This window comes from Taurulus bubalis (assembly GCF_910589615.1).
Source record: "Taurulus bubalis genome assembly, chromosome: 13".
NCBI lineage: Eukaryota > Metazoa > Chordata > Actinopteri > Perciformes > Cottidae > Taurulus > Taurulus bubalis.
The window spans coordinates 12,007,862-12,034,720 of NC_136601.1; the positions used below are offsets into that span (position 1 = coordinate 12,007,862).

The 26,859-nt window shown below is 44.8% G+C and overlaps 3 protein-coding genes across 4 annotated transcripts; 1 reads left to right on the plus strand and 2 right to left on the minus strand.

Moving 5' to 3' along the window:
- Positions 1 to 1,133: 1,133 nt before the first annotated feature.
- Positions 1,134 to 11,376, plus strand: LOC306745911 (uncharacterized protein; the record flags this gene model as incomplete). Its single annotated transcript, XM_079228775.1, has 4 exons — positions 1,134 to 1,382; positions 7,258 to 7,432; positions 8,383 to 8,616; positions 8,858 to 11,376. 4 exons carry the CDS (start codon positions 1,134 to 1,136, stop codon positions 11,374 to 11,376), a joined length of 3,177 nt encoding a protein of 1,058 aa, XP_079084901.1.
- Positions 11,377 to 12,404: 1,028 nt separating this feature from the next.
- Positions 12,405 to 15,659, minus strand: ttc9c (tetratricopeptide repeat domain 9C). 2 transcript variants are annotated; one of them, XM_079228735.1, is made up of 4 exons: positions 15,628 to 15,659; positions 13,932 to 14,277; positions 13,432 to 13,614; positions 12,405 to 12,964 (listed from the first exon to the last, which is right to left on the minus strand). In XM_079228735.1, exons 2-4 carry the CDS (start codon positions 14,254 to 14,256, stop codon positions 12,831 to 12,833), a joined length of 642 nt encoding a protein of 213 aa, XP_079084861.1. In that variant the 5' UTR covers positions 14,257 to 14,277; positions 15,628 to 15,659; the 3' UTR covers positions 12,405 to 12,830. The 2 variants fall into 2 exon arrangements, with proteins under 2 accessions (XP_079084861.1, XP_079084862.1); XM_079228736.1 differs by lacking the exon at positions 15,628 to 15,659 and adding an exon at positions 15,038 to 15,125.
- Positions 15,660 to 16,000: 341 nt separating this feature from the next.
- On the minus strand, positions 16,001 to 24,178 carry LOC306745753 (high-affinity choline transporter 1-like; the record flags this gene model as incomplete). The annotated part of the gene is made up of 8 exons (XM_079228593.1): positions 16,001 to 16,537; positions 16,619 to 16,836; positions 16,908 to 17,061; positions 18,049 to 18,192; positions 18,486 to 18,634; positions 21,822 to 21,977; positions 23,381 to 23,494; positions 23,995 to 24,178. 8 exons carry the CDS (start codon positions 24,176 to 24,178, stop codon positions 16,001 to 16,003), a joined length of 1,656 nt encoding a protein of 551 aa, XP_079084719.1.
- Positions 24,179 to 26,859: the final 2,681 nt, after the last annotated feature.

Here is a 26,859-nt window from a genome sequence, read left to right on the forward strand (position 1 = left end):
CAGAACAACAAGAATCAAGAAAGCCAAACTACACATTGCTATAAGTAAGTGCCGTTGATTTAAGTGCTACTAAAGTGCAACGAAAGTGCTACTTTCTTTATTCAAGGTATAGTCGAAAAATATGTGTTTTTAGTTTGCGGCAGAAGATGTAGACACTTTCTGCTGTCCTGAGGTCAATGGGGAGCTCATTCCACCATTGAGGACCCAGGACAGCAAACAGTCATCAGGCAATAAAGAAAGAGTACAGTGGTAACATGAACGATGTCTCTGTTATATTCAAGCATCCCAGTGATAGAGCATGGAAAATACCAAAACCATAAAACTGAAGCCATTGATCATTTAATTATTTTCACTTGTGTCTAACAAAATAACTTAAAAAAGGTGCACTCCCTGACCCAAGTTGTTTACTTGGGTCTTGGGGCCCTTATATAGTGCAGCCGGCATGTTTACACCCATTAACTCATGTTCAAAAGCACATTACTCCAGAGCATGATGAGGTCACTTTGTCAACTCACTATGGGAACACGAGAGGAATGTGAGTTATGCGTCCTCTGGTACCCTGCACAGCGAAGTATGAGTCGGACAAGCGTGGGGATTTTCTTTCTATGCGTCCATTCGAATAACTCCCCTGTCCAATCAGCGTGCAGCTCTGCTGCGTGGCTCCTCCCCCGCTGCTGGCTCCCACATGTAACGTTATCAGCTCCGCCAGTCTGTTGCATTGTCTCAATGGGGACGCTGCGTACAGGAGCACATCGCCATGGTAACTCCACTGGACTGGGAAGCTTATAAGTGACATTAGGAAAAGGATTGTCAACAGGAAACGAAAACATGGCTCGTTGATGTTGCGCCAGTGTGCCGCTGGATTCGTTAGTACTAGTCTTGTGCCAGTCAGCGGGCTGCCTGAAGCTGCAGGCTGCATGGCGCGTTAGTGATGGTGATTACATTTTGCGTATCGTAAGTCAAGCGGCTACTATGTTGCTATCGCCCGTCCGGACCTGTGTTGCTCAACCAGGAGCCGCACCATAGCCTACTGGTTCCTCTCGTCAATTTGCACGGCAACTGAGCAACTGAGCAACTGAGAGGCGGTCAGCGGCGCGCTCCGGTTCCGCCTGCCCGGCGGCACCCCGACGATGATGGCCGGCAGCCGCGGCTGCGTGAACTCGCTGTGGACGGGCACCGATCGCGTCCGCATCGGAGAGCGCCTCAAAGCGACGCTCGCTGGGGTGCTGGAGCTGGAGCTGCTCAGGTGCAAACACCTGGAGATGGTGGACATCGCTCTGGAGGACCGAGCCGAAGAGCCACGGGCGGAGGAGGCGAGCGAAACCCCGGAGAGCGCCGACTCGGAAGCCGAGCGTGGCTCTGCGACATCCCGCAGGCAACAGGTCAGTCAGTGCGTCTGTCACGCAGCTCTACATGACGGGATTATTAAATATGGATGCGGGGATGATGATGATCTGCCAACAAGCCGGTCCCACTGCGGCTCAGTCGGCAGATTTCAGCGCTGCCCGGCGGCGCATGGCTATGCCGACGGCTGAACACCCAACCTACTGAGATGGTGCCAGGGGCCATCAATGCATGCAGCCTGGTCATTTTACACAGTAGCAGTGTGTGACCGCCCGCCACATGGAGCAAATGTCTTTGAGGTCAGAGTACCAGGACCAGCTCAGTCTGGCTGGCTCTGTGCCCTGCCTCAAGGTTAGAGAGGAGGATGTGGTGGGATACATGCGCTAAAATCAGGTGCAGGTTTTAACACATAAGCCAGCCACCAGACTCTGCTGCAGTTTGTTGGCTCTGGCTGGTAAGCTCATCGGCTGTAAAGGTCACTTTGGCACCCAGTTTGCATTCAAATCACAACATGTAGGTAGACTCCATCACTCTCTGTCATGTTGTCCTGAGCAAAAAGTGCAGTTTTGGTCCTGAAATCTTCAGTGCTCCAGTGGAGCCTTCAATCTGAAAGGTTGCGATGTGTGATCTGTGATCTTCAAACACACCCACAGATAAAGTAACCCATTTCCCAACCTTTCCCTGAAATGCATACACGGGCCTTTTTGTGGTGGGAATGTGGGTTGCCATGTAATACAGGAGGACAGGATGTGAGCAGGTCCCGGGCTGGAGGCCTGGAGGCTGAGGCTGTTGGTGGTTTGGTCCATTATTTGTGAACATGAACTATATTTGAACCTGTGAACTGATGTAAAATCTGTTGGAAATGAGAGGATAAATGTGAGTGCACCCAACATGCTTTTCTGGTTATAAACGGGAGATGTTATAGTTTATTTGATATGAGCATTGGCAAGAATATATTGAACATGGAGCTGAAAAATGTGTTGATTAGTCAATTAGAGGACTGAATCTTTCAAATAATTCTTCATGCAAAATTGACAGAAGCTCCTTAGTAACTTCTTAAATGTGAGGATGTGCAGCGTTTTTGTTGTCGTCTCTTTTTAATAGTAAACTGAATATGTTTTTTTTTTTAACAAGATGTCCCTTTGGGCATTACACCTGTGATGGAATGCACCCATTTTTTAACCAAAAGGGAGCAACAATAACTGCACCTCACCACGACATCGACAACCTTTTAATGATCACTTTTCCAGCCATGAAATTCCTCTTTAAAATGTCATCAAAAATAATTGCCTTACTTTTTTCTATGCGTCTAAATCACTACATTGTGCAGAGATTGCGTAGCTGTGCTTGTTCGTCAGTCTGTCATGGATTATCTCCGGATCACAACCCGTGTCATGACAGGGTTGTGTTGTGTTCAGAGTCTGCTGGTGCTGCATTAATAACATTTTATTGCTATTCTGAGAAAGTAACTGACACTTCATCCACTTCACTTTGCACACAGTGTTGCTACACTGTGAATATGTGTGCCTGATACTAATGAGCCATATTAGTCAGCAGCCTGCAGCACATTAATGCATGTTCTGTCTAGAACAGGCCACAGCTGAGGTCACTTTTTGCAGAACGGTGTATTTATTTGATAAAATGACAGTAAAATCATAGCAACAAGCTGCACTGAGTGAAGGAAGATAATAATAATTTGCTTTTATTTGTGCAAGCAACAGAAATGGCAGACCCATCGAAGGGTATCTGCATGGAAATGTGGCTCATAATGTTCCGCCTTCCTAGCCGCCCACCTTCCAACATCTTCTCTGTCGTTCCCCCCGTGGAGCTGAGATATCCTGCAGAGAGGCAGCATCGCTCATTCTCACCTCTGAAGGGAGCTGCCAGTGTAGCAGAGCGGCTGGCCCTCTGCCCTCTGCCCAGGCCGACCTCCGCCAACACAAACACAGCATTTGCATAAATGGAAACAAATAGTTTGTTCTTTGTTGTTGTTTCAAAAGTGAGCACATCTAGTGTTTTGGGTTTCATCCCTAAACACATTCATTTTGACCCGAAATTCATTACTTACTGCTTTGGCAAACACAATTTGTTCTAGTTTTAAAAATATAACTATTTTGTAAACTGAGGATTGTATGAGTCACAACATAATGCGCTCTACTTCAAAACCCACTTAGTTTTTTTGTTTGTTTGGGAATTAAACTCTTGAAATGTGATGCACCATTTCTCTCAATACTAGTCAAGAGCGGGTAGGAGTTGGGATTATGGCTGGTTAGTGTCATCTGTGATGCAGAAAAATGCATTTTAAAATGACATCTTTTCCACCATGTGACGTGTTCTGGCGTTTGTGACGCACACAGGTTTCTGAAAGAAGCAATAACACATCTCAAGAAATACATCTTCAAGATTGTTTGTGGAAAGAAAACACATTTAATTTAATTTTCATTAATTAAGTTTGTGGGTGTTGTAATCTTTTTTTCCATGAATAGACCCAGCTTTTATTTCCAATGAAGTATTCAACATGTATTTTATAAATTAGAAGAGAACTTGTCTGTAACATTTTAATCTTTTCACACTTTTCAGCAACTCCTCTTGCCTTCAGAATGGTGTCAAGGCCGAGTTGTTCAAACACTGATTGTTGCTGTTTAATGCTCAGTATTTAAAAACAAAATGATTCTCGTTAATGAAAAAAAACACAAGGACAGGAGTGGGGGGAATGGGCATTATGCTGGAAAGCTTACCTTACATTGACATGACATTAGTCGATACATTTTTTAACGCAGTAATTGCCCAAAATCCATTGCCACAGTTTCCAAAATGTGAAAATTGTTTCCCTTGTCTTGTCCTAACTGTATATCATATTGACTAACTGTAGGGTTCGAGCTGTTGGCTGATTAAAACAAAGCATTTGATGATATTTGTACATTTTATTGTTACGTTTTATAGACAAAATGACTTTTCAATGATCGAGAAAATCAGCTGATGAATCGACTATAAAGATAATAATTATTTGCAGCCAGAATACACGGTATGTGTACAAGTCTCTACACCATCTGCAGTGCTGTACGCACTTACTGAGGGCAGCCTGTCTTGAAATTAGGTTTGGTATTGGAAAGCATCATCTTACATGGAGAGCCATTACCCTGACTTGTGGAGTGAGACAGCTTTTGTTTCTTGGTTCTTGCCTCGGGATCATTCTGAGCTCACTGGAAAAACCCCTCTGTAACACTCATGCTTTTATGTGCAATGAACGATTCACCTGAACGTTTCAGAAAAGCCGCAGCACATATCACTCCACTCAGCTGGTGAAGATGAAGGTGCACAGCGCGGGCTATCTTTTAATTTCAATACCACATTTATAATGCATGAAACAATAAACACTGCGCCGTGTAGAACAAGCACGTACTTCTCACCAAACGCCCGCTCCTGTTTGACCAAATGATTCTGCCTCAACATGGCAACCGCTGCCATTTGTCTCGCTGTAATGACATAATGCACTTATGAAGAGGAGGTGTGCTGCTTGTGCAGTTGCCATTACTGTAGCATTATTGTCCAATCGACCCATACGTTTCCTTCATATTGTTCCAGTGGGGCTGAGCTGCTCCCTCACATGGAGGAATATCATGTTACAGAGCACTGAGCAGACCCCCACCCACTTGCCTCTTATGATCTGATCATTCACTGGTCTCTGTGTAACATTATATCCTGTAATGTGCAATGCATTATATTGTTGGGGGATAATATGGAGGAGATGAAGGACATATATATATACACACACACACACCCAACGGAAGTGAAGAGAAAACTTAAGCTGAGGCCCTTACAAGTGCAGATAGACAAACATGTTATTTTATGGCAGTAAGAAGAATTTGCAGTGAGTGGGACTTTGTGGCAGAACAGTTCACAGTCACAGCAAGACCGGATTGTGTGTGTGTGTGTGTGTGTGTGTGCTGAGGATGAGTTAAATATTTCGCCGGGCCTGTTGTGCTGTTGTGGTTCTGTGTGGGAGAAGAAGCGAGCGAGAGTTAGAGAGCGAGCAGCTGTAGCTATGGTGAGCATGGGGCGGCTGGCTCGAAGGATATTACAGAAGTGGGAGGGGGGGGGGGGGATTATTTGTCAAGGGGTGTGGGGGAGGTGGGGGTCCTTCAAGATGCCCTTCTCTCTCACCCGGCAACCGCACGCCCCCTCCCCACCTCACCCTCCCTTCACCGCCCTCACTCAGTGACTCATTCTCATTTCTCTCTGTTTTTGGTCCCTCTCACTCTTTTTATAAATTTTTTTTGGTCACTCACTCAGCCTCGACTCACTTCAGATTCACTGGGAAATTTAAAAAACTGGGGACAGGAGTGAGCAAAAGCTCCTAATCTCCCAAACCAGAGGGGAGATAAGTCGAAGACGGGTCAAAGTCTCAACTCTTTCTCCCACTTCTTTCCTTCCTTGCCTCCTCATTCCATCCCCCCTTTCCCCTTCTGCCACTCCGGCTGCTCTTTGTTACGTCATCTGTCTTCTCCCATTATCTTCTAAATCCCCCCCTCTCTCTCTCCTGTCAACCCCGGCAGTGAGTCACTACCTGTATTGTTTCCTCAGTAAGAGGAGGATTGATCAGTGCCACTCACAGTGTTTCTGTTGTCTGGGCTCGATCAGTCTAATGCAGGGGCTCCTCCTGGCTGCTGTCCTGGAGGGGTTGGGGATTTGGAGGATAATTGGAGAGGGGGGGGTTCTTCACCAAGCACTTACTAATCTAGGAAATGGAGGCACTTTGCTTTACTTAACGGGGCGGTGTGTGTGTGTGTGTGTGTGTGTGTGTGTGTGTGTGTGTGTGTGTGTGTGTGTGTGTGTGTGTGTGTGTGTGTGTGGGTTCTCATTTCATTATTCCTGGCTGTTCCGGTAAGCGGTGTCGCGTCACCGGAGCGCGTCTGGTAAATTGTATCATGGATGTTCATCTCTACATGTGTGTTTAAAGCAGTGGCCGTATTGTCAGTGGTGGAAAGAATACATTTACTCAAATATGTACTTAAGTAGTAGTATTATACTATATTTGTACTATACTGTAGTATAGACAAAGCGTCTTTGAGTACTTAGAAAAGCGCTATATAAAGTGAAAGTATTATTACAATGCTATACATTCAATATCTTCTCCACTACATTCAGTGGGAAAAACTGCACTTTTAACTCCACTACTTTTATTTGAGAACTATAGTTATCAGCTATGTTTCAGATCAAGATTGTACATGAAAAGAACACGTGAAAAATTTATAAAATACAATACGTTGGTAAAATGGCTATTAGGGCATGGTCAAACACTTAATTTTTAAGATGAGATCTAAAAACAAGCGATGGGAAGTGAAGACAATGCTTCTTCAATATTGTTTTGGAAAGAAACACATTTAATTTGTATAAATATGTTTCAATATCATAAATAATTCACTTTGGGATCTGCAATCTGTTTTTTATAAATAGAACCAGCTTTGACTTCCAAATGAAGTATTATTCATGTGTTGTATAAACTAGAAGAGAACTTGTTCGTAACATTTGAACTCTTCTTGCCTTCAGAATGCGTTTCAAGGCCAAGTGAATGTTGAGGCGGCTCATGATTGATGCTGCAAACCTCTTCGTATGTGATCATGCATGAACGTCTAGAGAATTGTGCCCACTATAATTTACGATCTTTCTCAGAGGTGAAATTCTGCTTAAGCAAATAAGCCGCGCACTGTGTATCATAATGAGTTATTCCTGTTATTACACCCATCAGATGATCCCATCCACATCAAAATAGACCAAATGTCCTCTGGGTAATTTTGTTATAGCTTAGATGTTGTAATTTTTGATTTTGTCAATATTGCTCAGGTCTAACTGGTCTTGTTTTGTTTTTCTAAGGCTCCGTCTCCCTCGGATATTGTGATATTGCCCTGTCAGACCAGCCCAGAGGACTGTGGCAGTAATTCAGGGGACGGGACGGTCCACTCCTCATCTTGCAAGGGGAGTAACTCACGCTGGTCCACTCTGTCCTGGGACGCCCCTTCTGACCTGCTCTCGCCCCCAGACGGCAGTGGTACGGTCCATCTGGACAGCGACTCCAGGCCTAGTTCAGGTAAACGGACACGGTTGTATTCAGTGGTTCAGGGTTTGGTCCACAGCTCTGACCAGAAGAGTGTGCAACACAGTCTGTCACTACAGCACCCCTTGTGTAAGCGAAGTCCTATTAAACATTAACCGTGCTCTTTTTACTTGTGTTTACTTGCAGTCAGGGACTTGGCACTGACTCATTCATTGTCAGCATTTCTTGCCAAACTCTTATCCACTCTCATTGTAACTGTGGTCTCTGTGTCTCTACACCCAACTCAGACGGTCCTCTCCCTGCTATGCACTCATGCACGCCTTCTTTTTACGATTCTTTGCTCTCTTGCAAATGGTGAACTGAAACCTAAAAGCCATTATTTCCGAATTTTAGGGTTGAAGTTAGTTTCACAGCCTCACCGTTTCAGTCTTCCAAATGTGAGATTTAAATGTTTTTTTTTGGGGATATTTTTGCAGCTATTGTAAGTCTTCACAGCGCTTGTGTTTTTATACTGCAGAACCTTCAGAGGATCCAGTATTGTGACGCCTTTCTGCTGGAATTTATGTGACTGAAGTTTGAGTTTCTATAGGTGATGTCTTTGTTTAGCTAGTTTTCATTGAGCTTCCTAACGACCAGGTTCTCTTTACAGCATATACATCCAAATTACAAAACATAATTTACCTTCTCAAGAAAGACTTAATAGACAAAGAGTATATCAAACGGCTAACAACATGCTGTATGTAACTGTTAAATTAAAAAGAACGAGTAATGAAGTAATAAATAAAAAGAAAACTAACAAGTCAGTAACAGCACAAAGTACAAAATACAATCCCCAATTCAGTTAACTAATAATCAAATGAAATAACGAGCAGTTTATTACATCAGTATTACATCATTAAATCTAATCAATTGTTATATTTGTCACTTAGATATCAACATAAGAAACAAACTGAAACATACTGAACTTTTCCTCACTCTTTCAGGTTTCTATTCAGTGAGTGGGAGCTCTCTCTCGGACTCTTGCTACTCGGTGTCCAGTGAGGCTGCTCAGGTTGGATCGGTGCCACCAGCCAGACCCCTGAAGCTGTGTGAGCAGGTTCCTCTGTCCGCTGACAACACTGACGTCCTGTGGTCAGAAAGTAGCGTGCCTCAACAGCAGCCTGCATTACAGAGGAGACCGGAAGACACCGAACCAGCGGAAGGGACACCAGCTTCAGGTGAGCTGGTGCACCAAATAGATTGTCATGTACATCCATTCATATTAATAATTTGAATTTGCAGCGGTCAGTTGAAGCAGTTAAAAACGTCAACTAAAGATGTTTCAAGGAAGTGCACTGGCTATGAACATCAGTAGAGCTCTTACACCTGGAAATAGATGAATATATAAACATTTAGGGAATGATGATCTTGGTTAATATGAATGTTTTGTCTGAAATTTTCTTCTCTCGTCTCTTACAGTCCAAAGTGACATTGAAGCCACTGGTCTGAGCTTTCTGTCTGACCTCTGCTCAGGACTTGGTGACTCCCTGATGTCTTCCCTCCTCCCCCTTCTTGACTCCACCTCCTCTTCCTCTTCCCTACATCCAAGTCCCCAGATGGACCCTCGCTACTGCATAGACCTGGTGTCCCGTCGGACCAAAGAGGTGTACCCCTTCCCCAGCCCGCTGCATGCCGTCGCCCTACAGAGCCCTCTCTTCACCTCCCAGAGCCGGGAGCAAATAGCCTCTCCGAGCCCCGAAGGACCCCAAATACATGAATCACAAGAGTCCAACACTGATCCAACCCTGCTTCTCCAGCCCCCTGCCACTTTCACCCAGCTGGAGCAGTACATCTCTCGACTGGCTCGTCAGTACCAAAGTCGGGGAGCCGCCTTCACCTCCGATCTCACTTCATCTGCCACCCCAGGTCAAGTCAGGCACAGAGGCCTTTGTACCCCTGGCAAAAGTCACGGCTCTACACAGTCCCTTTCTGCCTTTGAGAGCCGCAGTACACCCTCCACCCTGCCAGGGGGCAGCATCACTCCCTGTAAGTCACTGCTGGGTAACTCCGCCAGAATTAGCCTGAGCGCCACTGGGAAAAAAGCTACTCGGAATTCAATCAACCTGGGTAACCTTCCTTCAGCAACCGGGGAGGACGTGAACATAAATCTGCACCTGAACCGCAACTTGAACCTGACTCCTGGTTTAAATTCTAGCCGGGGCCCGGTGGACAATCCCAAAAATGGCAGCTGTGGAGCTTTGAAGATCGACTTTGCTTCAGCTTCCACGGCCTCGGCTACATCACTCTCCTCCACTACACCCACCCCAGCACTTCGGGCCCGCCCTCGCATTTCAACATGTCCAAGCAGCCTGAGCCACCGCAGTTCTCTGGAGGTCACTTCCGGGTCTGGACCCAGTTCCGGATTTGGATCATCTACCTTTTGTCGCTCATTAGACTGGAGCAGCGGTGCTCCACCTGATCCTGGACCATCAGTGTTTGGTACAAATTCTGGATCAGCTCCAAGGTCTCAGCGCAGTAGCTTCATCCAAGAGTCCAGTCCCAGTCCCAAGATAAGCGAAGACTCCCCCATGGTGGAGGAGATCTCCCGCCTCTCAGGCCTCTCCAGGTCAGTCGTGGTCGGACTGATGGAACAAGGTGTGGAGCTGGATATTGACTGCTTCCAAACAGATACTGCAGGCGAGGTGAGGGGTCACAGTAAAACTCACTTGACAGCCCAGTCAGATCAGTCTCATGACTATACTCGACTGACCGACCTGAATCCCCAGAGACCAATACAGCTGTCTCTCAGTGTCACCCATTCTCCACAGTCCCAGTCCAGCCTCACCCCTCCTCTATCACACTCTAGCAGCCCCATACACCCTTATCAGTCCATCCATATGTCCTCTCCCCACTACTCCTCACACTGCCACTACCAACAGATCCCTTCGCCATCCGACCTTCCCTCCTCTACAGCCTCCTCCCCTGCCTCCCGCCCCACCACCAGGGGCCGATCCCCTCCCCGGCCTCTCCAGCCATCCCCTCTGGGTGCCACCCCGCTCTCCGTTTTCCGCAGGGATGCACCCTTCCAGTGCTCCCTGCCTCGCACCAATACGAGGAGCTCTCCTTTGGAGCATAGTGGTATCCATCTAAGGGGTGGATCACTTCGGCAGAGTGAGGGAGTAAGTGGGGGTAGTGGCGGCTGGAAGAGGGGGGAGGGGCTTTATAGAGGAAAGCATGCCTCCCACAAGTTGATCCGGGCATCCACGGTAAGCAGCTACGCCAAGAGAGAAGATTATAGCTCTGATTGGGCTGAGGAGCAGGAGATGGAGCGATCATCAGCCCAGACGCCCAGGAAGACCTCCAACAAACTCTGGAGGGGCTTTGAGGGACGCCTGCGGGGCAAAGAGTCTGAAAGCGAAAGAGAGGAGATGGACAGAGCCGAGTATGGCTACGGGAGGAGGAGCAGTGTTGGAAGCTGGAGGAGGGAGCATCGGAGGGGGAAGGCTTCATCTAGCAGCAATGACAAGAGGCCAAAAGTTGAGAACTCTCCCATCTTCTCAAAGAAGAGGGGAAAGGAAGATGGGGAGCGACGTAGCACCAGCCTCAGGCTTTCCAGGAGGGCATTGTTCAGGAGCGAGTCCCAAGGCTTGCTGGTGTCACGTAACCACAGCGAGGAGCCGCCAAAGCGGCCACACTGGGTCTCCTCATTAGATGTCGGGCCAGGTGGCATGGGCCTCAGCAAACACGAAGGCGTCAGACGTCTGAGAGCAGAGGAAGACAAACGCCTGTCCTCCACAGCGAGCCTCTTTAACCTGTCTCGCTCTCAGAGCCTGGAAGGCAGCTGCCATTCCCTCTCCCCTCTCTCCTCCCCTTCCTTCTCTCCATCCCCTCCTCCACAGATGCCCCTGCAGCGCTCTCGATCACTGAGGGACTTGGGGAGGAGAGTGTTTGGCTCCATGAGGTCCCTGAGTCTCAAACGGAAGCCATCCAAGAAGTGACACTTGTACAATAAAATAACCGTCACAAAAAATGCATCTTCTACGCGTTAAGTTCAAAACACCTGTGATGGTTAGTATTATATTTCATGTAAAAGGAAGTGCCATCATTTTAAAGCTTCATGATTGATTACAGATACACTGGTTTTATGATACTGGCTATAAGATATCTACTAGTCCTTTCATCCACTGCCAGTATCATGGAAGTTCCTCTCAGGCACAGAAAGTCTGTAAAACCTGCTATTAGTTTTTCTCTTGGCTCACATCCTTCATCTTAGTAATGTTTTTGTAAATTTTTAAAGACACTTTTTATAGCATCCCGAAAAACTACAAAATGACCATTTTTTCCAGCAGCATATTCGCGGTGCTTTGCAGCCAATTGATTTAGTTGTCGCCTGAAGTCTTTCCTCACTGACACTGTATTATTGTAAATTGTGCACCCTACAGTAGCAAGGGTGAGCACTAGGTCAGTGAAAAGAACATAGGCTACAACTTCCTATTGGGGTGAACAATTCCTTTTAGGAGCTGCAAAGAACTACACATCTTCTTTATTAGTGTGGGTTTCAGTGGAGTTTTTCATAGTGTGAATGTTGTTTCAAAGGATTTAACATCTAAAGCCCAATTTTAAGATATTGAACATGAACTCATAAGCAGAACCCTCCTGTAACCATGAGTATGAATGTGTACCTGTATACTTCTGCATGCTGCTCTGTGACTAGTTCAGTGATTATAGCTATTGTGAGAATTTGATATTCCTCTTTTTTTGTTAAGGGCAGCAGTGCCTCTGAAGTACAATCATATTGGCCAGATGATGACCAAAACCAAGCAAATACTCTTTACCTTGATATTGTGCTCAGGATTTATAAATATTGAATGATTAAATATATTGATGAGTTATTTGAGACAAAATGTGGCTTCTCATGGCTTACGATAAATAAAAGAACCATAACTAAACTTGTACTGTGCCTGAAATACCTTCATCTTTTATAATCAAATTATTGTGTGAAAGAGACAGAGACTGGACGTTATTTATTAAAAAAAAAAATATTTTACTTAAACTCACAAAATCACATTCACGGTACCGACCAGACAGCTGCCATCATGAATGCATAATCAGAACTTTTAGTGCATTACGAGTGCCACTTTAGCTTTCAGAGGCATTTTTGTGAAATATCCGAACTAAATACAGCTTTGCATCCGTGTTGCTAGGAAACTAACTTTCCCATCATCTCCTTTCTATTTTCAGCAGCGACATCTTTCGTTTCATTTTGACCGCCTCCCAGTATTCTGTGTAATTTTCAATTCTTACTTTCCTAAGCTCACCTGATCAACACCTAAAAAGGTAACGTTAGTCAAGATGTGTGAACATTCTTTAGTTGTTTGTCATCAGTTGAGGCTGAACAGTCTCTCAGGTTGAAGCTTCATTTGGTGGGTTGAGCTGGCCGGCTAAAACTCCTTCACTGGTTAATCCCTTCTTCGGCGCTGCGCTTCACGCTGGCAGGAAACATGCCTCGGTACATGGCCCTCTCTTTTTGTAAATCCCGACTCAGTTTCTCCTCCACCCTCTGCAGGTGTTTCCTCACATTGGCATCTGAGACAGAAAAAGGAAGATGTTTTATTTTGTAAAGACATACTTTCCTTTATCCAAGAGCTGAGGACGAGTAAATAATATGCAGGGTTATGCATACGATAGAGAGGATTTACCCAGCAAGTCTGTGACAGAACCAAATGTCCTTTAAGTGAAAAAAAAGACAATTGGAAGAGCGTCATATTATATTTGAAAGACCTTTAATGCAGGACGTATTAAACGTATCCCGTTTGTTTAATCAGTGATAAGATATCGTGTGAATTAGTGAGCTGTAGAGGTGCTGGTGGGAGGATAGTAAGGAGAGTTGTCTTTATGCCGAGTTAAGCTAACTGGCTCTAGCTTCATATTTAACGGACAGACATGAGACTGTTATCGATCTTCTCGGCTAACTCTTGGCAAAAAGGTGAATATGTGTAATTAAAAAGGTAATAAATACATCTTGACCCTGGTGTGCTGGCTCTTATTCTTACCATTAGGCTGCTCTCTGCAGGCCTGGGTAAGGTACTGTTTGGCAGTGCACGCATCTCCCATCTCCAGAGTGGCTACTCCGGCCCTGTATAGCGCTTTGACATCACCCGGTCGCCACAGCAGCACCCGCAGACTGTAGTCCCGTACACGAGAATAGTCAACGCTCTGCTTCTGCAACAAACAGGCTGAAAGAGATGTATTTATACATACATGTTACTATACATACGGTACCCAGGCTGGCAATTTCCCTCATAATGCAATCAATGAAAAAGTGCCATAATAAAAGGAAGTCACCTCTTCGGCGCATCACTGAATTGCAGAGGGATTTGTTAGTATGGCATTTTCACATTGAAATGATTATTAGGACTCTGCACCTACATGAAACTACTTAGCCGATACTCATATTTCTTTGAAGGGATACTACTTGAATAGATTTGAACAGATATGTTTAAGCCAAATATAGTACTTTTCAACACTGGCATAGTTGATAGATTATAGCTACCAGCTAAGTTGTTGTAGCAGTCCACTTGTGTGTTTCTCAGTGAAGCCTCCTGTTCCGGTGCGAGAGCAGGCATCTCCGGTCCAAACCCTTTCACCGACGCCATCACATCAGGGTCGAGGCCTCGGAGAACCAGCAGAGCTCGGTGATAACGGCCAATGGCCGAGCGAATGTTTTTCTCCCTGTAGAAAACATTCCCTTGTGTTTTCATTTGGGCGGCTTCCTCTAGCGAAGTCCAAACTGGCTTTACAGAAGTCTGTCCAGAAAAGCTCGGTTCTGCCGCTTCACAATGCACGTCCATGCTCTCATCTCCTCCTGCAGCCTCCATTTCTGCAGTGGAGCTAGTCAGCTGTTGAGAGTAATAAGTACATATTAATACTTGTTGTATGTGAGCACTCAAATGGTTTGACAGGTTGTTTCCTTCTTTTTGGCACTGGTAATTAACTACTGCTGGAGTAGAAAGAACTTGAGAAAACGGACGACATTATCGAGGCATTGGAAGTTTCTGGGAAAGCAGCAGAAGGTGAGAAGCTTTGGCTCTCTCAAGCAGCTGGGAAATATAGAGTTTATAGAAGAGTGGGGAGACGTAGGAATAAGTTATTATTACATTTAGCAAGTGGATATGTTAGTTTAAATCCAGTAGTTGGCGGTAATGCAACCTTTTGGATGTTAACCGCCATTAAAAACAAAGAAGAAGAACGTCTCGAATGACGAATACGCGCGTAGTGGCAGCCTCCTACAATCAGTCTGGCAGGTGCACAGTTTGTAAATGATTAAATCCACTGATTTCACCCTGAATGGAACTGGGATCGTTGCGTCCAACTGTACGACAACTATGTCCATGTTGCCAACGTTAGCTGGATATCTAATCTTTGGTGACGCTGCGTTTCTCACACACGAGACGGCACTTTACTTTGTATTTAACCTACCTAGGTTGGCGGACTTAAACGAACGTTGTGAGACGTCACAGCAGAGCGTTGACGGTTTGCGGCTTACAGCTAACCGAGCTAGCTAACCTGCCGACACACCGGCTAACGCTCGTTCTGTTCAGGATGTCCGCTCGTCTTGAACGGTTTGGTGTCTTCACGTGTGATGGATACGTTTCTCACCTTATTCGCAACCAGAAGAGATAATCAACGGACAACTACTTCTTGCCGTTGACAATAATTCTGCTGTTGTACCGGTGGTGCTTCCTCGTTCTCTGGAGAAGAGATCAAAACTTGGACCTCTTGCAGCGCCACAACAAGGCCAAACCAGGAATTACCAGCACATAAATACAGGAATAGTTCATGCTAGTGCTACATGTATTACATGCGTCATACTCCCTTTCCTCGGCTCCAACTTGAACTTTAATTTAATTGTGTGTGATAAACACACCTTAAATGAAAACCGTAGTATGTTAAGTGGGACAACTGTGAACTATATTACCATATAAGGAGGTGTACTATACACCATGAAATCAGTCCAATTTTTTATTTATTTTTTTAAATTAGGCCGTCTTAATCTCTTTGTACACTTGATTTAGTTAATCTCTTTCACAATATACATCTGGACTCATCCCTGGTTTTTCTTAGTGCAAACTTAAATTTCTTAAAACCTGAGTTATCCAAGGCGCTGTCCTCTGATTCTGATAATCAATCAGTCAATCAATCAATTGATGCCATGTATCCATATTTAAAAAAGTGGATTCAAAGCTTACCCAGGCATTACCGACATCAACACAGTGCACCGATCAGCTCACATGCACTAAAAGCACGCATGGCTGGCCCAGCTACGTCATCAAAGCTGGTAAACAAGTTGGTAAACAACACACAGAGAGAGACTGTGACTTTATTCTCTGCTCCAGGAAGACATTACTCTACTATATATTGACATATACAATCGATGTTTGCTGCTATATTAATGCTTAGAATGTTAAATGCAGCCCCTTTAAAACATTTTATTATTATCTAAAAAAAAAATATGTTTTAAGGCCATAATACCATGAAATTGTTGCAAGAGATGAATTTTTACACCATATATGTATTTTGTCTGTGTAAACAAAATATGCATCCCATTCAATAATTTCTCTTTCAATCCTGCTGATTTGTGGTCAACATTAATTCAGGTTCGTCCTCCTCTGTTTTGGTGGTGGCATTGCTCACTAACAATATTTTCTTTGGCGGTGTCTGGATTTTCACTTTAAATACGTCCCACCTCTCAGGAATCAGTCCTCTATTGAAGAACAGTGACGCGAGGAAGGAGAACAATAAAGTAGAAAATATGTTGGACAACATGCAGATCGTCAGAACAGGAGAGTGCTGGACATATACACCATTCTCAAGTGTGCACCCTGGGAAGTGGAGAACAACAGGCAACCCTATCGCTGGCTCGCCGCTCAGCACTCTCAGCAACACTCCAACAATCAAGCCCGTGATGGAGCCGTAGCCATTGGAGATGGAAAAGAAGAGCACACAGACGAGTTGGGGGAACATGATGGTGTAGGTTATGCTTGACCCCAGGATCCAGAAAAACAAAATGCTGTTGTGTACGAGGGTAAGCAGGGTGCTAGCTAGGCCCACCAACACCACGGTGGCACGGATCACCCACTGGAGCTCCCTAGCTGATGCCTGCAGGGGGAACAAAGCCTGTAAGTTGAAACAGAAAAGGAATAACCACAAGTCTAATCTTCCCCTCAGGTCTCCTCTCACCGTAGTCCTCAGTATGTTCTTATAGATATTGGATGTGAAGATGGAGGCAGCGGACAATAAAGCCGAGTCTGTCGATGACATCACTGCAGCGGCTATAGCTCCGATACCGATGATGGAGATGTAGTGTGGGGTGAGGTGCTGCAGAGCAATGGGCAGAACCTGACTGGCCTCTCCGCGCTCGTATGGGGTCGCTGAGCCGTACGCGGTTGTGTTCCAATCTGACGACAAAGATGTGACATGAATTAGTATAGTCTCTCTACACATTTGCTATTTAATTCCATTGTTCTACCTGTTGATGCGGCCACTGCCCCGATCAACACGGATGGGATCCCTAGTATGACGATGAGGGGAGCTGCAATAAAACAGGTGGTCCTGGCTGTAGCTGATGAGACAGATGACAGCGTCCTCTGATGGAAGTCCTGATATCCAAGGTTACCGAATGACTTTGAAAAAACAAAAGGAAAGGACCACAGTGGAAATAAGTCATCTTGATCGTTAGTAGTTGTGTTGCCTCACTTCACTTTTAATTTCCATGCAACTAGAAACAGTGGAATTTAATATATTGCATAATAATGTAATTTTCATTACAATATGTCAGATAAATTGAACTAAAATCAGCATTATATACACACTTTCCAAACAATAAGAAACCTGCTGATGGACTGAAGAAAGAGATGTCCAAATTATCTTTTAAAATCTAAAAGTCAAAAGCAAGGTGGGCAAGAAAACTGTTCTTAGACAACCTTGTTATATAATGAACAGCACCTACAGTATATTTGGGATAGGTACAAATTAATTTACCAGTCCTGCAGTGGAATCTGGTAAATTTGAAACATAAAAAAAAGCCTCAATTTGCACATATAATCTGGTTTTGTTACATCGCTTGTAACAACACCCGAGGGGGAAGTTTTCTTATGAATCCTCCAACAGGCCGCTTTCACAGCAGACAGTTTGACTCGTCAAGGTATGGTCAAATTACATGAATGTTCGCTCTGTTCCTCATTCATTTCTATTGAAGCCTTTATGGCAAATTCAATACATTTGTTTCAAATTTAGAACACGATAGAAACACTGATCCCAGTGTTTAGAAATGAAGAGGTCATTGTTCTAGCATGTTTTATACCAACATACAAACTGTAGCATCACTCTGCACTGTTTTTGATCACTCGGATCAGTATTTGTACTTAAAATATGACACTACATACAGAATATGGGTAAATTTAATTAAACAGAAATGTAATTTCCTTCCTTTATAGTGTTACTAATGACCCTAAGAAGGGCTCTGTTCTATTCTGTTCTCAGTAAGCCATGATAGGGAGCCAGAGTGCACAATACCAGAAGAAACTGCTGCAGATAAATGGAATTCAGCCATCATTCATTCAAATATTTAGACTTATGCTTTTACTTCTGTATCAAAATGTAACCCTTACCAATAATAGGAAATTATCAATCCACCTCCACGCTTGTTCTTTTTCCACCCAAAGAATCCAGGGGGCCTGGTAGGTGAAGTTGAAAGCAGTCTTGGTGATGTCAGTTGAATGGGGGTTCATAAAGATGAAGGGGACACATAACCACTGCAGAAAAGACAATGAACCATTGACTTAAACCTTTTTAAAACATGCATATTTACTCGATAATGTGATAAAACAGTTGTATGTGTGACGAGCAGATGCTTGTAGACTTGGCAAGATACCTTGGCAAAGCGCCACATGCTTTTCTGTTATGTAAGAACAAATAAGATGCTGTTGTGCCTCAAAGGAAACACTTTATTGAATCCAATACAGTTAATGCCAATATGAGAAAATGCTCCAGGATGTTTCGATTGAATGGTCTTATGAAAAGTTTTCAGAGAAAGCGAGGAACTCACCAAACTGATGAATATGAGGCTTAACTGTATGATGTCTGTGTAGGCGACAGAGTAGAGGCCTCCAAGCAGTGTGTAGATGATGGCTACTGAGGCAGAGATCCAAATGCAAACGGAATAGGGCAAATCCAGGATCACACTCATTGTTGCACCTAAAAAAGTAACACATTCACATCCATGCAGAAATGCAGAATTTATACGTTTGAAAACAATTGCTCTTTCTGTTAAGTATGATGTAAACTGTGCACAATAGTATGATTTAATGAAGTTTTGATATATGGTTTTAACTTTAACTTCCCTCAGCTGTGTATTTTATCATATAGTTTCAGTGTGTAACTGTTATGACTCGGGGCATCATGGAAAGAAGCCCCGCCTGAGGGGGGGGGTTGTGAAATGTGTTGCCTTGCCCTGTGTTTTTTCATTCGCTGCAGGTGATTGGACGGCTACTTAGGAGGGAACCTGTGGGGCCGGCTCTCTCTCTCCAGCTTCCAACCGGGCCATGCTGCACAAGAGGGATCCTTACATAATTGGGGGCTCGTCCGTTTTTTTTTCTTTCTTTTTCTCATGCTCTGTGTCCCGGAGTCGTCTGTACGTTCGGTACGTAGAGTGGGCACATGTATGGTGCTGGGTGAAAATGGACTTCGATTTGGACAAATTTGTGGCGGAGCCTACGCTTCAACAGCTAAATAAATGTAGAAAGGGGGAGTTGGTGCTCGTTGCAAACTCGTTTGATATACAAGTCCCAGAGAAGATAAACAAAGAGGAACTGAGACAGCTCGTGGCTGATAAGCTAGGGGGGAGGGGGTTGTTGACTGCAGGGCCAAAGAAAGTGGATGATCAAGCTACGCCGATGACGTCGGCTGAGGAGCTTAAGCTGACACTGCGCATTAGAGAGCTGGATTTGAGGAATCGGGAGTTAGAGGTGGAAGCTATGCATCTCAGGGTGAGGGCCTTAGAACTGGAACGCCAGCCTGGTGGCCCGCCCCAGGCACCGATACCAAATCAAACCCCACAGTCTCCCCGAGATAGCTTCGATGTCAGCAGGCATATAGCGCTGGTGCCACTGTTTAGGGAGGCTGAGGTAGATTCCTATTTTAGTGCGTTTGAGCGCATCGCGTCCACCTTAAAGTGGCCAAGGGAGGTCTGGACTTTACTGCTCCAGTGTAAGTTGGTGGGTAAAGCTCAAGAGGTGTGTAACACACTAACGCTGGAGCAGAGTTTAGACTACGACGCGGTTAAGACTACAGTGCTACGGGCATATGAGCTAGTGCCTGAGGCTTATAGGCAAGGGTTCAGAAGTGGTGAAAAGGATGGGAGCCAGACGTACGTGGAGTTTGCGCGTGGGAAAGGCATGCTGTTTGATAAATGGTGTAAATCCAGTAAAGTTGCTGACTTTGCGCAGCTGCGGGAACTGATTCTGTTGGAAGAGTTCAAAAAGTGGCTGCCAGAGCGCATTGTCTTGTACCTGAATGAGCAGAGGGTGGCGACAGTGGCTGAAGCGGCTGTCCTGGCGGATGAGTTTGTCCTGACCCACAAAAGTGTGTTTCCATCTTCTATGCACCATGAGCCGTCAGTACCTATGATAAATAAAGCGAGGTCGCCGAAAAATTTCCGCCGCAGTAACTATTCGACCCCCACTGGAAACCGAGAGTGCTTTTATTGTCATGACCCGGGCCACTTCGTTGCAGTCTGCCCGGTATTGCGGAAAAAGGAAGAATCAGAGAGGAAAAGCCCTTCTGCCATCGGTCTAATTCAGGGGGAGGCAAAAACTAGTCAGTATGGGCTTTGGGCGGAGGAATTGCCGTCGCAGGAGATTGATGATTCTTTTAAACCCTTTATCTCACAGGGTTACTTTTCTCTGAGTGGCCGTGACGGGGACAGGGTCCCAATTACAATTTTAAGGGATACTGGGGCAAAACATTCTGTGGCTCGACGTGGTGCGGTACCGTTCTCTGACCGGTCTTACTGTGCTTCTGACCTGTTGGTGTGGGGAATTAAGTTGAGTGTTTTACGGGTGCCTCTTCATATAGTTACACTCTCCTCCGCCTTTGTGTCTGGCCCAGTTCAAGTGGCTGTGAGAGATCGGTTGCCCGTCGCAGGGGTTGATCTCATCCTCGGGAATGATTTAGCTGGTGTTAGAGGGTTTCCCTCTACTCCCGAGGTAACTGAGAAACCTACGGCTGGTGTGCTTGTTAGTAACCCGGCGTCGCATAGCGTGCTGCCCATTTTTCCGGTCTGTGTGGTAACGCGGGCGCAGAGTCGCAAACGAGGTGATTTAGTGGAGCTCTCCAAGTCTGGAGATGCGAGCAGCCCCTCCGCTGGCAAGCGAGGGGAGCCTATTGTTGAGGTGGTGACTGTGGAGGATAACTTGTGTTTGGCAGTGGAGAAAGGTCAGCTAGTTATCGCTCAACAAGCTGATAGTACTCTAGCTGCCTGTTTGTTGGCTGCTCGGCAGCCGAAAAGTGACTCCAAGACTGCAGCGTATGTGTATGGTGAGGGGGTCCTGTTGCGTCAGTGGCTCCCAGTGGCTGGGGCGGAGTTCGATGTGGTTACGCAGGTGGTGGTACCAAAAGAATTTTTGGTAAAAAGAATTTTTGGTACCAAAGAAGAAGAATTTATGACACCTGGTGGAAAATAAAACATAATTGAACTACTCCTCTGCAGCATTGGTCCTAATTTGGGAGGTGGGGAGATCCGTCCGTATGTTGCGCTCAGGCTCCCCTAGGCCGGGCGTAACAGTAACTGATACATGAAATACTTTAAACACAGACTGTGTGTCAAATCTAATCAAATCTAAGAGTTGATAAATCAAACCGATTTGACAGCTGTCAAATCTTTCCAGGTAACCAGGTGAAAGGTTAACATCACAGCACTTATTTGTTTTAATTCTTTCATCAGGTATTGAAACATGTTTCAGCATTTCTCCTGATGACATTCTTGGAAATATTACACTCGCCCAAATACAAGACACTTGTCTGGTTAAAACCAGGCTTGTTAGCTTATTGCTTGCATTTCATTACATTACATATAATTTAGTTGACACTTTCCAAAGCGACTTACAATAAGTACATTCAACCAGTACAAACAACAAGAATCAAGAAAGTACAATTTCTTCAAGAGAGCCAAACTACTATACTAAGTGCTATAAGTAAGTGCTACTTTAAAGACAGGACGGATGTTATCGGCATGGTGCAAGTGAAAGGCAGGTTTCCTCCCATGTTTAAAACCAATTGGAAATCATGTATGTTTGACACGGTACAAAAAGTAAACAATGGTTTGAAGAATACATGATATTATTGAAAAATGTGACTTTTAGAGAAAAGTGTCCGTGTGACCTACCTAAACCAATTAGAGTTCCTGTAACCCAGAATATGTCGGATATCAGCAGTGCCAGGGACAAAACTGCACTTATTACATTTCCATACTTGATCTGGAACGGGTCCATCATCGTTATATATCTTTTGTCTCTCATCGTCTTGGCGAAGAAAAGTCCACCTGAAGAATTTAATCGCACAAGGGTGACAGATTTGTTTCACAGTGCCAAACTGATTTAGAATTGTACCCCTTAAATATTGTCAGACTCACAAGAGACAGTATTTTATTTCACACATTACTCTTTCCTGTCATTATTATTTCCCTCAGGATAAACACAATGTGTACGTAATTTTAACATCACTTCACTATCAGGGATTTCATTTACAAGACAGATCTGCCCCACCTGAGTATACCACATACTACTACTAGTACAAACCCTGACCGAAAAGTTAGATATTTTTCCCAGCTGTAAAAGCATACGGAGTGACAGTGTGATGTTACAAATGCCCCTTGACATGTCAATACTAGGGGATGAAAACAATGTTTTATGTATGTTTTGTAACAATATATTAGGGCTGCAACAACGAATCGATGAAATCGATAAAAATCGATTATCAAAAGTGTTGGCAACGAATTTCATTATCGATTCGTTGTGTCGCGCGATTATTACGCCGGGCAATAAGTCGCGGAGAAGAAAAAAAAGAGCGGAGCAGAGCAACTGGCCGGCCAGCGTTTCTGAGATTGGAGTGAGACACGAGAAAAGCTGAGGTTGTGATGTTTTAAAAAACAGAAGATCTTTGACAAGTCGAGTCTTGGCCTTTCAGCGTCTTCATGTTCCTCAAACTTGTTTTTAATGGAAGCTAGTCAGCTTGCTATCGCGTTAGCTAACGTGTTTGGTTGTGTATTGTCGTTGAAGTTACTTTATGTTCCGTTACAGTTCAGTCTTGCTTGTAAAAAACCGTAACGTGATGAAACATGCCGTCACCCCCCGGTCTGGTTCAGTTCACGCTGTCACTCGTTAACGTTTAACCGACACACCGGCGGATCTGGCTGCAGGTTTTTTTTTTTTTTTTACTCAAAGTAAAATGAACGTATTTGGGCTTAGCCAACAACATGACGTCGTGGTCATAAGAGACCCAGAATGAAAGAGTTTAAGGAAGAGGACGCGCTATATGGAGCAGTACAGCTTCCCTCTGTCCCAGTATTTCATACATATTGATTAAGCAGGGTATGTAAATGCAGCCTCTGGAGGGATCAATTACAGTAAAAAGGGCTCACATTTGGCAGATGTAAAGCATAGATGTGTTTGTTTTTAGTGTTTGTCCATTTTGTTGTTTCAATTAACAGCTCAGGGGTGTTTAAGGAGCAACCTGTTTGTGTACTTTCTGAAGATGTTTTGCACTGTCACTTATGTTTTTGAATAAAGGGTTGGAAATGAACGCTTTTTTGATAAAAACATTTTTTTATCCGATTAATCGAAAAAATAATCAACCGATTAATCGATTATTAAAATAATCGTTAGTTGCAGCCCTACAACATATACACGTGATGCCATTATTAAGGTGCCTGAACAACTGTCTTACCAACAATGAAAGACAGGGCGTCTGTTATTGGCATGACAGCCCACATCAGTCCCATAGTTGGAGTGTACACTACCTCTGTCAGAGCAAGAATGAAGCCCCCTCCAATAAATGTAGCTGTAGAAAAAACATACACACACACACAAACTATTGTATGCATAAATATTCCCTATATTTGTGAGACAGATTTACAACAGTATACAAACCCTCACTGATCACATTGTTATTCTCTCTGCAAATTCTCCAAACTTAGCAGAATGCTGTGTCATTTAACGATTTAATGTTGTTCTATAAGTAGCATAGATAAGTAAACCATTGTAATTGCATTATACATTTATTTAGAATATGTACCATGAAATCAAAAAGTAGGACTAATGGGAAGAACAGGGATAAAACCGGTTACCGTGTGGTTTCAGGATAACCACTCTCCCCATGAACATGATAACTTCACATAGTACAAAAGTACACGGACATTTTGCCAAAACAAAAACAGCAAAAAAGCCTATCTCATGGAGATCGGCTATTTATTGGGGCATGAACATTTTTCTTCCTCCAAAGTGGGGCGTGACAAAACATGTTTGATAAGCACTGGGATAAGGCAACTATTACACACTCACCTGTCATAGTGAAGACTCCCACCACCAGGCCGATGCCCCTGTTCCCCAGCAGAGTGATCTCTGTTTGGTCACCCTGGCTGCTCTTCTGCAGCCGCTTGGTCTTCATGGAGGCCCAGATGCCGGTGCCCAGCACCAGCAGGTAGAAGAGCACCATCAGCACTAGTCCTGGGACGTTCAGGCTCATTATGCAATAATTGACAGAATGTCGTTTCCACCGCCTATGTATGTAGAAACAAGAAACTGGTTCTGTCACATACATCATAAAGATGAGTAGGAGGAGTTGGTCTCTGCTCTAGAGACACCAAGGCACATTGCGTGATGAAAAGTGCAGAGTGTGCCTTGACTGTCTAAATGTATCCACCATACCATCCTGGATCAGTCACAGCTGAGTCTACACCAGAGGTGTCAAGTAACGAAGTACAAATACTTCGTTACTTTACTTAAGTAGACATTTTGGGTATCTATACTTTACTGGAGTATTTATTTTTCAGACTACTTTTTACTTCTACTCCTTACATTTTCACGCAAATATCTGTACTTTCTACTCCCTACATTTTAAAAATAGCCTCGTTACTTTTTCATTTTGGTTTGTTTTCACTCCGGCTTATCATCGTTCAAAAACACACACAAAAAAACCCCTCTCCGTGCTACGTGCGCGCGCACACAGGTGAGCGCTGAGCACACACACCAGCGGACAGAGAGCGTCGAAAAATATGTCGCGTGAAAAGTAGACCGCTATATCTGCGTTTTAAACGCTCCCAGGGTGAAGATGCCAACAGAAGCTCTCATGTGAGGAGCAACCAGAGTTCTCCTCGCACCGGAGCAGCTCTCTGAACCCGGAGCAGCTCTTCTGCTGCAGGTGAAACGAGCTTGTGTCTTCTACCAACAATGAGCTGCTGGCTTCACATATTACAAAAGTACAAAGTGCACGGATATAAAACTAAGTCATTAATAAATACATGGACAGATGCCTGTACTTTCGGGTAAATGGTTACGGTACGCCGTTAACAGGTTACGCTTGCGCGATTTGACGCGACGCCGTGAGCTCGTCTTTTCCTGCTGTTGCGTTTCTCAAAATAAAAAAACAGATCTAAGCTCAATATTGAGCATGAATTGAGAGAGGCCGTATCAAATCTACAACCCCGTTTATAACATATGTGTCGAGGAAAGCAGTTCACTGCAGCCACTAATACTGATACAACGTGATGGATCACATATTTACACTCCCTTTTTCTGACTCCATACTCCTCACTTCTGACCTTGAACATCCTCGGCTGTGCTACTGTTTCACACACATAGTATAACACTTTTCTTGTCAGCCGATTATTAATAATGATTATCAATCCCCCCTTTTACATAATTCATTATGTAAACTTAATGAATGTAAGCATAAACATGTCATATCCCTATCTTTACTTAATCTATATTACGTAACAAACAATGTGTCGTGTGCCCTATCTTTATGCATGAACACAAACACGGGTCTTTTCCAATCTACCAACAAATAAACATCAACCACATCAATGTCAGTACAACTTTTCTTTTCTCTTCTGCTGCTGGGGTGGCCTGGGGAAAAGCCACTGGTTGTAGGTGACGGCGGTTCCGCCGCAGCTCTGCTCCATGCTGCGTCCTGATGACGAAGGATCTTGGAGTGGTGCTTTCAGCCCATCGTTTCTTTATGAGCTTCACAACTGACATCAGTTCGGCGTTGGCTGTCGTCGCCATTCTGATTTCATCCATCTTGTTTCTAGACGCAGGGATCCCCTCTACTACACTAGCCTGTCTGTTTCTGCGCAAGTGCTGGCCAGTGGACTGCGTGACAGGGTGTCCGCGACGACCAGAGTTTTCCCTGGAGCAGACTCTGCCACTGGATTGAATCTCTGTCATCGCTGACATTGTATAGGTACATTGTCCAGGCTGCGGCTGTTAATGAGAGGCACTAGCGGCTTGTGGTCAGCGATTAGCTTGAACTGCTCCAGTCCATTGAGGTATCTGTTGAACTACTCGCATGCCCACACACCAGCCAGAGCTTCCTTTTCTATTTGGGCGTAGCGTGTTTCTGTGTTGGTGAGGCATCTGGAGCAATATGCCACAGGTTTCCACTGCTCCCCGTGGAGCTGAAGGAGTACACCCCCTAGTCCATAACTACTTGCGTCCGCTGACACAGCCGTGGGCTTGCTTAAGTCATAGAAAACGAGTACTGGTGCAGTTGCCAACAGCTCCTTGATGTGTTCAAAAGCTGTTTGTTGTGCGTGGCTCCATGTCCATGTATTCTTGTCCTTCAGGAGCTCGTACAGCAGCTGTCCTACCGTTGAGAGTTTGGGGATGTATTTTCCCAGATAATTCACCATTCCCAGAATCCTTCTCAACTCTTGCACGTCTGCTGGTGGTGACAGCTGCCGAATAGCTTCCACTTCGTCGGGGTCAGGCCTCTATGCGCTGCATTACCTTCTCCAAACGAACGGAAGATGTTGCGGGTGGTGGGGGTAGACTCGTCCACCATCTCCTGGATCACTGACTACCTCACAGGCAGACCACAGTTTGTCAGAATGGTCTGTGTGCTGTCTGGGACGGTGGTCAGTGATGTTGGAGCCCCACAAGGAACTGTTCTGTCTCCCTTCCTGTTCACCCTGTACACCACTGACTTCCAATACAACAGGGAGTCATGCCATCTGCAGAAGTTCTCTGATGACTGTGCAGTGGTCTGTGTTTTAGGGATGGACAGGAGGAGGAGTACGGGGCAGTGGTGAGTGACTTTGTGAAGTGGGCCGGTGAGAATCACCTGCTTTTGAACGTGGCCAAGACCAGAGAGATGGTGGTCGACTTCAGGAGGAAGACAACAGCTCCTAGTCCTCTGAGTGTTCT

What these genes read in the sequence shown, in the direction of transcription:
- ttc9c (XM_079228735.1), bottom strand. Translation starts at nt 14,256, where the DNA reads ATGGAGGCTGCAGGAGGAGATGAGAGCATGGACGTGCATTGTGAAGCG. An exon ending in CTGCTACAACAACTTAGCTG is followed by an intron (nt 13,615 to 13,931) that starts GTAGCTATAATC and finishes CATCTCTTTCAG; the next exon opens with CCTGTTTGTTGCAGAAGCAG. An exon ending in CTGCAGAGAGCAGCCTAATG is followed by an intron (nt 12,965 to 13,431) that starts GTAAGAATAAGA and finishes TTTCTGTCTCAG; the next exon opens with ATGCCAATGTGAGGAAACAC.